General features: G+C 45.6%; 1 protein-coding gene across 2 annotated transcripts in view; it reads left to right on the top strand.

Moving 5' to 3' along the window:
• The window catches only part of LOC117528287 (neurabin-2-like), a 64,641-nt gene extending 53,048 nt beyond the window's left edge, over positions 1–11,593 (top strand). For both annotated transcript variants that reach the window (XM_034190902.1, XM_034190901.1), the window contains exons 14-15: positions 8,765–8,861; positions 10,900–11,593. In XM_034190902.1, the coding sequence (XP_034046793.1) occupies positions 8,765–8,861; positions 10,900–10,953 (151 nt within the window). In that variant the 3' untranslated portion in view covers positions 10,954–11,593. The remainder of the gene's footprint in view (positions 1–8,764; positions 8,862–10,899) is intronic.
• Positions 11,594–12,001: the final 408 nt, after the last annotated feature.

Raw genomic sequence — 12,001 nt, 5'->3', positions numbered from 1 at the left:
CATTCATTATTTTAATTTAATATCTCCCCGTGTTTTAAGGCCTTGTCTACACTGAAACTGAACTTCCCCTATACATTCTTTTTCTTTGTCATTTTCAAAAAGTGTTCCATTCAATAAATATCTCTGTTCTCACAGATCCAGTGAAACCGCATGAAAATGCTGTAGTACATATGCCAGGCCTCTATGTAGCGCTGTAATGCTTCTACAAAAAAATGGAGAAGACGTGGGGCTTGGCCTGTTGCCAGAATTCATCATCGCAGATAAAAACTGTTCTCCACATGACACCCTTGTTTTGGAAGATGATGTCTGGAAATGCGTTAATTCGTTCTGAAGGAAGTCAAAGTTAGACAGATCCCCCACCCCCAGTTTTGACCAGACAAGACATCCCTGAGATAGTTTCATCAAGAGGCATGGCCAACAGTACATTTTCTTTGTCACAGCACTTCCAATCAGCCAGCTAACTGTGTCATACCAGGAGAGCTGAAAAGTCCGGGGCCCGCATCCACAAAGCAACCGAAGGCTAAAAATAGCTCCTAGTGACGTTATTCTAAGAAAAATCTTAAAATTCCTCAAATTCTTAGACATTTTGTAGAATTTTCCTTTGGTAAGATGAAAGTTGTCCACAAAGCACCTTAGGTCTTAAGACGGATCTTAAGGTGCCAAACTGGTAAGAGTCGTGAGGAAGACTTTTAAGAAGCCTAATGGTGCGTTTACACATAGGTAAGATGCGTTACAAATGTCATATTTGCATCATTCTTGGCACATTCCTGACATTCTTAACGTGACTTAACGCATCTGAATAGGTTTCTTAATAGCATGTGTTGGTGCGTGATATTCGTGATTTTCATGGAGCATGTTTTTGGCTGTCAAAAAAATCTTCCACGAATGTCGCGCACCACCCTCATTTCGCCTCATGTCGTGGAGGTCGCAACTGAATGTGTTGATCCGTCTTGATTAGTGGTGATTCTTAATAGAGCGTGACAGCGTTCTTCTCTGACGTGCACACAATTAAACCCTGCTGCACCACATTCAGTTTCATTGGTGCAGTAATGCTGAAGGACAGTGACGCCAAGTCAGCTATAAGTTTTGTTCCAGTGCTCCTCAGTGCGCTCCTGCAGGTGTTCCACCTGCTGCATGTGCCTGATGTTTGGGAAAACGAGCGAGACGAGAACTGCATGGAGTCACACATCTGGCTGTCTGTCTTCTCCTCCTCTCTACGCCACTCCATGGCACAGAGCCCAACTAAACATGCAGTCACACAGTTCTTCTGTGGAGCAAACTGGAGCGAGCTGAATTGTTCAGCAGCTGATGGGTGAATATGGGTGTGTGTCTGTGGAGACAATTCACCTCATTCACAGCATGACAGAATTTCCGCATTGTTGCGCATTGTTACGTGCGATAGCGCGTAATGGCATGCTGACACTCACACTCATGGTGTGGGAAAGAAATACTTCAGGTTATAACAGTAACTCAGAAGATTGCATAAAAGACATAAAGAACAGTAACAGCTATGAAGGTAAACCACATCACATATGAGAAACATCATTAACTGGTAGTTTTATCAGCAAACATGCTAACCAGTGCACAGTGGTGGGCACACTTCCGATAATCCGATAACAGATAATTATCGAAGATAATGTTTTCATTATCGGATTATCTTTTTAGATAACTTTAAAAACCATTATCGGATCAATTATCTTCCGATTAATTTTTGTCCGATAACTTTTAAACCGATAAAGTAAACAAAGCTGAACAGCGACAAGCATTTTTAAAATTTAAAATCAGTTCAGCACCCATTCATCCATCCATCCATCCATTTTCTTCCGCTTTATCCGGAGGTGGGTTCGCGGGGGCAGCAGCTCAAGCAAAGCCGCCCAGACCTCCCGATCCACACACACCTCCCCCAGCTCCTCCGGGGGGAACCCCAAGGCGTTCCCAAGCCAGCTGAGAGATGTAGTCCCTCCAGCGTGTCCTGGGTCTTCCCAGGGCCTCCTCCCAGTGGGACGTGCCCGGAACACCTCTCCAGCGAGGCGTCCAGGGGGCATCTGGAAAAGATGCCCGAGCCACCTCAACTGACTCCTTTCGATGTGGAGGAGCAGCGGCTCGACTCCGAGCTCCTCCCGAGTGACCGAGCTCCTCGCCCTATCTCTAAGGGAGTGCCCAGCCACCCTGCGGAGGAAACTCATCTCGGCTGCTTGTACTCGCGATCTCGTTCTTTCGGTCATGAGCCAAATCTCATGACCATAGGTGAGGATCAGAATTTTGATCGATCGGTAAATCGAGAGCTTTGCCCCCTACTCAACTCTCTCTTCACCACGACGGTCCGATACAGCGACCGCATCACTGCAGATGCTGCACCGATCCGTCTATCGATCTCACGCTCCATCCATCCCTCACTCTTGAACAAGACCCCAAGATACTTAAACTCCTCCACTTGAGGCAAGGACACTCCACCGACCTGAAGAAGGCAAAGCACCTTTTTCCGGTCGAGAACCATGGCCTCGGATTTGGAGGTGCTGATTTTCATCCCGGACGCTTCACACTCGGCTGCAAACCGCCCCAGTGCACGCTGAAGGTCCTGATTTGACGAAGCCAACAGAACCACATTGTCCGCAAACAGCAGAGACGAGATTCTGTGGTTCCCAAACCAGACCCCCTCTACACCCTGGCTGCGCCTAGAAATTCTGTCCATAAAAATAATGAACAGAACCAGTGACAAAGGGCTGCCCTGGCGGAGGCCAACGTGCACTGGAAACAGGTTTGACTTACTACCGGCAATGCGAACCAAGCTCCTGCTGTGGTCGTACAGGGACTGGATAGCCCTTAGCAAAGGACCCCGGACCACGTACTCCCGGAGCACTCCCCACAGGGTGCCCCGAGGGACATGGTCGAATGCCTTCTCCAGATCCACAAAACACATGTGGACTGGTTGGGCGAACTCCCATGAACCCTCGAGCACCCGATGGAGCACGTAGAGCTGGTCCAGTGTGCCGCGACCAGGACGAAAACCACACTGCTCCTCCTGAATCCGAGGTTCGACCATCGGTCGAATTCTCCTCTCCAGTACTCTGGAATAGACCTTACCGGGGAGGCTGAGGAATGTGATCCCCCTATAGTTGGAACACACCCTCCGGTCCCCCTTCTTAAACAGAGGAACCACCACCCCGGTCTGCCAGTCCAGAGACACTGTCCCCGATCGCCACGCGATGCTGCAGAGGCGTGTCAGCCAAGACAGTCCCACAACATCCAGAGACTTAAGGTACTCAGGACGGATTTCATCCACCCCAGGAGCCTTGCCACCGAGGAGCTTTCTAACCACCTTGGTGACTTCGGCCTGGGTAATGGATGAGTCCTCCTCTGAGTCCCCAGTCTCTGCTTCCTCTTCAGAAGATGTGACGATGGGATTGAGGAGATCCTCAAAGTACTCCTTCCACTGCCCGACAACATCCCCAGTCAGGGTCAACAGCTCTCCTCCCCAGAGCTGCTTCCGCCTCCTGAGGCATCGGACGGTTTGCCAGAATCTCTTCGAGGCTGACCGATAGTCCTCCTCCATAGCCTTCCCGAACTCCTCTCAGACCCGAGTTTTTGCCTCTGCGACCGCACGGGCTGCGGCATGCTTGGCCTGCCGGTACCTGTCAGCTGCCTCTGGGGTCCCACCTACCAACATAGATAAGTAGGACTCCTTCTTCAGCTTGATGGCATCCCTTACTTCCGGTGTCCACCACCGGATTCGGGGATTGCCGCCACGACAGGCACCAGAGACCTTGCGACCACAGCTACGAGCAGCCGCATCGACAGTGGAGGTGGAGAACATGGTCCACTCGGACTCCATGTCTCCAACCTCCCCCGGGATCTGGGAGAAGCTCTCCCGGAGGTGGGAGTTGAAGACCTCGCTGACAGAGGGTTCCGCCAGTCGTTCCCAGCAGACCCTCACGATACGTTAGGGCCTGCCAGGTCTGACCGGCTTCCTCCCCTTCCAGCGGATCCAATTCACCACCAGGTGGTGATCAGTCGACAGCTCTGCCCCTCTCTTCACTCGAGTGTCTGAGACACGTGGCCGAAGGTCAGAAGATACGACTACAAAGTCGATCATCGACCTCCGGCTCAGGGTGTCCTGGTGCCATGTGCACTTATGGACACCATTGTGCTCGAACATGGGGTTCGTGATGGACAAACTGTGACTAGCACAGAAGTCCAACAACTGAACACCACTCGGGTTCAGATCGGGGAGGCCGTGCTTCCCGACCACCCCCCTCCAGGTCTCACTGTTGCCGCCCACGTGGGCGTTGAAATCCCCCAGGAGAACAATGGAGTCCCCAGTCAGAGCGCTATCTAGTACCCCTCCCAGGGACTCCAGGAAGGTCGGGTACTCTGCACTGCTGCTCGGCCCGTAGGCCGAGACAACGGTGAGAGACCTGTCCTCGACCCGAAGGCGTAGGGACGCGACCCTCTCGTTCACCGGAGTGAACTCCAACACTTGGCGACTGAGCTGGGGAGCAATAAGCAATGCGACCCCAGCTCTCTGCCTCTCCCCGTGGGCGACGCCAGGAAAATGAAGCGTCCAGAGCCCAAGCTGTGTGTGGAGGTGAGCCCGACTATCTCTAGTCGGTATCTCTCAACCTCCCGCACAAGCTCAGGCTCCTCCCCCCCCAGCGAGGTGACATTCCACGTCCCAACAGCCAGGGGCTGTGAGCATGGACCGGGCCACCCACCCTCAACCGTCACCCAATCCTCTCTGCACCCGACCCCCATGGCCCCCTCTGCAGGTGGTGAACCCACAGAAGGGCGGGCCCACGTCGCTCTTTCGGGCTGAGCCCAGCCGGGCCCCATGGGCTAAGGCCCAACCACCAGGCGCTCGCACGCGAGCCCCAACCCCAGGCCTGGCTCCAGAGTGGGACCCCGGCTCCGCCATACTGGGCGACGTCTCGGTCCTTGATCTTTTACTGGTCATGGAGGTTCTGAACTGCCCTTAGTCTGACCCATCACCTAGGACCTGTTTGCCTTGTGAGACCCTACAGGTAGCACAAAGCCCCCGACAACATAGCTCCTAGGATCATCTGGGTACGCAAACTCCCCCACCACGATAAGGTGGCAGCTAGAGGGGGAGCAGTTCAGCACCCACCTGTTAAAAGTTTTGTAACAGATGCACAGTTATAACCTCTGCAAACAGAAGAGAACTGTTTCTATGAAAAGCGTCTCAATCCTCTGCAGACAAAGGAGAAACGGCCAAAAAAACAAAAACATTTCCTTTAACACCATACCGATATGCTGGCAATATCACCATCCAGAGGCATACATTTTTAACTTATGGTTCAAATTTTAACCAAACTAATTGCCTAAAACTCTCTTGAATATATTCTCTGCGTTTATAGACTGTTTTGTATTTGCGTTTGTTAAATTCCACGCATTTTAAATGTAGCAGACAGGGATTATCTGGAATTTTGTTTTCAAGGCCTCTACTGCCATCTACTGGCCAGCAGTGTTCATGGCAGTATTCGCCCTAAGTACTAAGCATCTGGGAACCAGTAGATGGCAGTGTTCTATTGTCAAATCAAATTTTTGGCTTTGCAAATGGCTTTTTTTTTTTTTTTTTTTTTTACAAATGAAGTTTAAAAACAAAACAAAACAACAGCAAAATAATAATAATAATAATAATAATAACATTACAAGCCAGCTCTGCAGTGTTTGCACAGGCACAGTGCAAGCGTTTGGATGCTTGTAGCTTTCAGCAGCAGGAAACCCTCACGATGGCCGACCACAATAATATATCAAACAGGTTTGATTCTCATTCGACCATACGATCGGCGATCAGGAGGTGGTCGTCAGATGTTGACCGCAGCTTGATACTCCACGTACACTACACGATGCAGGACGCACGATTAACCTGAAACTCGGTCCAAAAAATTCCTGCATGAAAAATCATCTCGCACAGTGTAAAGCACGTTTTACAACATCATAAAAAGTGCGCACATTCTCTCCGCATGCAAAACATTTTGCGATGACACTTGCAGGGCTCCGTAAAAATGCCTGTTTTTACAAATAAAAAAATGGAATATTTTACAAAAGCACATTTATCAACACACGACAGACGTCACATTAACGTGTTGGTTTACATAATGAATGACTGAACCGATCAGTGTTTAGCAGAGGCACTTTTACCCAGAATCCTTTGCGATCTGTCTGTTTGTTACAAAACCTCAGAATTAGTGCATATTCAACATTAAAAGATATATGTTATATTTTAACTTTGTACAAATGACAGAATTGACATTAATTGAGTTATTCTATCGGTATTAATGTTATTTATAAATCAAAACCATAACTCAGCATGACTTTATTTTTCAAGACCTCCGTCTGACCGGAGCATTGTAATTGATAGAGAGCTGGTCTTATGGCTGCTCTCGGGGTGCCTCTGTGCTGGGAGCGCTGTAGTAAGTAAGAGCTTCCAGCAGGGGCAGAATGTTGAAAGAAAAAAGTGTGATCTCATTGTTTGGGTATGTTGTTACTTTTAATATTACTAGAAGCTATTAAATGTGTCTTACTAGTTGTTGTAAATATGCCAGAGATAATATTGGAATTTATCTGTTATCGGTTATCTGTAACTTCCGATACATTTTTGGGCGGTTTATTGTTTTATCTTTATCGAAGATAACTTTTCAGTTATCTGATTATCTGTTATCGAAGTTAATTTTTTGGTTATCTGTGCCCACCACTGCCAGTGCATGCTAGGAAAATCCCAACTTCCGCTACTGCAACACACTACATTATGTTAAACTGAAACAAGGAAATATGAGTGTGTTTTATTTACAGTATAAGAAATGGCCAAGTAATTTCGCCAAGCAAATATCAAGAAATGGGTTGCAGTTTGTCTTTCGAGTTCACTTGCAAAATCCACGTTGGGACTGAGCTCCTGATGACCCACCTCCAAGGTTGGGTAGGATTACTTTGAAATGTAATCCAAAAGTAATCAGATTACAAGCAATCCAAATGTATGTACATACATACATGTAATCCACATGTATTCTTTCAAAGTAATCCTACCCAACCCTGCCCACCTCACAGGTTTTTTTTCATAGTGCAAAGCTTGCACTATGCACAATTTCTCCAGTCACAGCCATATAACCCTATAACTTCATCTGGGTTGTCTGGGTGTCTTGGTGGCTTTCCTCACTCTTCTCCTTCTTGCACAGTCTACTCCACACAGATTTACCACAGAGTGCCATACTGTTTGTATTTCTTAATAATTGATATAAACTAGTGCAGTGCCCGTAGGAAGTTTGTATTCCTATAGAAAATTGGGAGCTTAATTAGATTTCTCATGGATGGTCATAATAGGCTGTGTTTGAAGGTGGGCTGTACAAAGAGGCGTACTTACAGTGAGGAAAATAAGTATTTGAACACCCTGCGACTTTGCAAGTTCTCCCACTTAGAAATCATGGAGGGGTCTGAAATTTTCATCTTAGGTGCACGTCCACTGTGAGAGACATAATCTAAAAAGAAATAAATCCGGAAATCACAATGTATGATTTTTTTTTAATAATTTGTTTGTATGTTACTGCTGCACATAAGTATTTCAACACCTGTGAAAATCAATGTTAATATTTGGTACAGTAGCCTTTGTTTGCATTTACAGAGGTCAAACGTTTCCTGTAGTTTTTCACCAGGTTTGCACACACACTGCAGCAGGGATTTTGGTCCACTCCTCCATACAGATCTTCTCCAAATCTTTCAGGTTTGGAGTTTCAGCTCCCTCCAAAGATTTTCTAGTGAGTTCAGGTCTGGAGACTGGCCAGGCCACTCCAGGACCTTGAAATGCTTCTTACAGAGCCCCTCCTTAGTTGCTCTGGCTGTGTGTTTGGGGTCATTGTCATGCTGGAAGACCCAGCCATGACCCATCTTCAATGCTCTTACTGAGGAAAGGAGGTTGTTTGCCAAAATCTCGCAATACATGACCCCATCCATCCTCCCTTCAATACGGTGCAGTCATGAGTGATGAATGAACGTCTTAAAAAGAGTAAACACAGTTGTTTGACAATAAATGGCTTTACCCAACCACAAACCATGAGTGAAAAAAAGTTTTTCATATTCTCTGAAAAATGGCCAAAAAAAAAAAAAAAATTCTGACAAGTTTATGTAAATGTTTGAACACAACTGTACAAGTGCAGCAAGTGTACATGCCAGGTCTACATCCATTTTGCACAGTTCTTTATGGAAAATGGACTGCATTTATTTAGCACTTTTCCATCTCAATCAGAAGCTCAAAGCGCTTTACATTAATGCATCGCATTCACCCATTCACACACACTAATGTCAGGGTGCTGTCATGCAAGTCACTCAACTGCACACTGGGACCAATTTGGTGAGTACAGATCTCAGTTGTCAGGCAGTTGTCATCCAGGACCTAAGGTGGTTCGGTTGTGTGATGGATGAGGCGCATACTCCCTGCCCTGACCCTGTGTCAAAGCTCAAAGTTTGTACACCAGCCACATCTTGACTGTTTTATTTCAGCTCCATTACGTTGGTACACAGAGGCGACATTTATGGATCTGAGTGCATGTTAATACACTGGAATGTGGAATGCTGCCAAAATTGTGTCACATTTTCTCCCACTTTGGCCTTAGAAGCAGATATCCATGCATGTGGGTGGTGAGAAAAGCTCTGCAACTTTTCCATATCAGCAACACCGTGTTCTAGTCTCACATGAGACCACAGAGAGGATGCACGTGTCTCAGTGTGAGTGTGAAAGAGTGTTTGTGCTTTTCAGGGAGATCGAGTACCTGAAGAAGGAGACAGCTCAGCGTCAAGCGCATGAAGAGAGCGAGGCAACACACAAAGAAGAGACGTACAGTCTGCATGAAAAAGTTAGTGAAAGTCGCAGTTGGTGAGACATTGGTGTTGGGTTGTCGAGATCTGTGGTTAGTCTTGCAGGAATGGTACAACCCCAATTCCAATGAAGTTGGGATGTTGTGTGAAATGTAAACAAAAACAGAATACAATGATTTGCAAATTCTCTTCAACCTATATTCAGTTGAATACACCACAAAGACAAGATATTTAATGTTCAAATTGATAAACTTTATTGTTTTTGTGCAAATATCTGCTCATTTTGAAATGGATGCCTGCAACTCATTTCAAAAAAGCTGGGACAGGGGCAACAAAAGACTGGGAAAGGTGATGAATGCTCAAAGAACACCTGTTTGGAACATTCCACAAGTGAACAGGTTAACTGAAAACAGGTGAGTGTCATGATTGGGTATAAAAGGAGCATCCCCAAAAGTCTCAGCCGTTCACAAGCAGAGATGGGGCGAAGATCACCACTTTGTGAACAACTGTGTTAAAAAAAAAAAAAAAATAGTCCAACAGTTTAAGAACAATGTTTCTCAACATTCAGTTGCAAGGAATTTAAGAATTCCATCATCTAAAGTCCATAATATAATCAGTATAATCAAACTTTCTTCATGTAAGCGGCAAGGCCGAAAACCAACATTGAATGCCTGTGACCTTTGATCTCTTAGATGGCACTGCATTAAAAACCGACATCATTGTGTAAAGGATCTTACTGCGTGGGCTCAGGAACACTTCAGAAATCCATTGTCAGTTAACACAGTTTGTCACTACATTTGCAAGTGCAAGTTAAAACTCTACCATGCAAAGCAAAAGCCATACATCAGCAACATCCAGAAACACCACCGCCTTCTGTGGGCCTGAGCTCATTTGAAATGGACAGCCGCAAAGTTGAAAAGTGTGCTGTGGTCCGATGAGTCCACATTTCAAATTGTTTTTGGAAATCATGGACATCGTGTCCTCCGGACAAAAAAGGAAAAATCACCATCCACATTGTTACCAGCGCCAAGTTCAAAAGCCAGCATCCGTGATGGTATGGTGTGTTAGTGCCCATGGCATGGACAACTTACACATCTGTGATGGCACCATCAATGCTGAAAGGTACATCCAGGTTTTGGAGCAACACATGCTGCCATCCAATCAACGTCTTTTTCAGGGACGTCCCTACTTATTTCAGCAAGACAATGCCAAGCCACATTCTGCAGGTGTTACAACAGCGTGGCTTCGTAGTAAAAGAGTGCGGGTACTAGACTGGCCTGCCTGCAGTCCAGACCTGTCGGCCATTGAAAATGTGTGGCGCATTATGAAGCACAAAATATGACAATGGAGACCCCGAACTGTTGAACAACTGAAGTCGTACATCAAGCAAGAATGAGAAAGAATTCCACCTACAAAGCTTCAACAATTAGTGTCCTCAGTTCCCAAACGCTTGAGTGTTGTTAGAAGGAAAGGTGATGTAACACAGTGGTAAACATACCACTGTCCCAGCTTTTTTGAAACGTGTTACAGGCATCCATTTCAAAATGAGCAAATATTTGCACAAAAACAATAAAGTTTATCAGTTTGAACATTAAATATCTTATCTTTGTGGTGTATTCAATTGAATATAGGTTGAAGAGGATTTGCAAATCATCGTATTCTGTTTTTATTTACATTTTACACAACATCCCAACTTCAATGGAATTCGGGTTGTATTTGGAGACTAATAAGAAAAGCCCCTTAGATTAATGGCCACGATGGAAGCCATGGACATGTCATGTTTGGCGACACCATGTCTTCAAACCGTTACCATAAGCACTTTATGAGGTGCGGCTCTATTTTGCAAAGCTGTTAATTTATCATTTTCATTTTCAAATGAGATACACATGTATTCATTTTCATTGGGGCTGCAACCAGCCAATATTGTTTCTCCTGGAGTATGCTGAGTGCCTTGCATGGTGGCTCATTGACATCAGTGTGTGTGGATAAGGCATCACTGTAAAACACTCTGAGCATGTGCTTTAAATGGAAAAATAAGCTGCTTTTAGTCCATTTATTTACTAGTTGTTTTCGCAGATTACAGCCTTGGAGACCAAAGTGGATGCCCTGAAAACCACCAAACCCTCCTAGAAGCTGCGACTTCCTCTTATCTGTGACTGGAAGGGGAGGACCCTTGCCTTCGTAACGACCAGGGATGTCTTTTATCCAACATGACCTTTGATTTTTTTTTTTTTTTTTTTGTGGTTGTTGGTGGTTTTTTTATCATGCGAGAATGAAGCATGTGGTTGAGAAAGAGGGGAAAAACAAACAACTCATGTTCTGAAATTTTGCCAGCAGCCTAGATTGCTGGGCATCCCACAGTGCACCTCGTCTGAAACCTGGCATCATCCTTGTGGATTTTCTTGGCAGCTGGCTTGGCAAACAATGTGGAAACTGGCTGGTCTCCATAGAAACCCCTCTGAAAACCTTCATTCCTGGATGATCTAGGTTGGTCTCACATCTCCTGTCCTCATAACATTGATTTGGATTTATTTAAAAAGACCTTTTACCAAGTAAGTTCATCACAAAGTGCTTTATAGAGTGACAGAATATGTGGATACAAAAACGAGAACAAAAACATTTGATGGGGTGCCGTTATACATCTTTTAACCATCGATAGCCACTGGACTCATAAGAAGTGGCCGAGTGCATTTAGCTCATCATAAACTAGGAAAACGTTCAGAGGCTCGGCCCAGCCTCTGTAATAACTCAACAAAAGCTAACTTTGAGGGGGGAAAAAAAACCTGGGCCAGCCATCGACTTTTCTACCCAGACTATGAAACACTCAGGCAGACGTGTGCTGTCCGGGTTGTACCGTGGTCACATACTGAACCCAAAACAAAAGGTTTTGTTGGTTTGTTTGTATATATTCTTTCCATATATTTAAATTTTGTTGACATTGTTGACTTACCTTACTGAATTTTCATGGCTGAAGTGGTGAATGAGTCTCATGGTGGCATGTGGAATAGTTCCTGGATAGACCAGGTTCACCTGTTTCTTAGAAACATCCAAGGAAAACAGGGTGTGAATAATAAGGTGTATATTTTTTGGTCTTTACTATCCATGGGTTCACATGCACACTTTTTTTCAGGAGTTATGTGTTACTTTCTTGAGTTGGTGCAGGGAAAAATTACTTTCT

The sequence above is a fragment of the Thalassophryne amazonica genome, chromosome 16 (assembly GCF_902500255.1).
Source record: "Thalassophryne amazonica chromosome 16, fThaAma1.1, whole genome shotgun sequence".
NCBI classification, from domain to species: Eukaryota; Metazoa; Chordata; class Actinopteri; order Batrachoidiformes; family Batrachoididae; genus Thalassophryne; species Thalassophryne amazonica.
The sequence above is the reverse complement of the archived record's forward strand: the minus strand, read 5'-3'. Positions and strand labels throughout refer to the sequence as shown.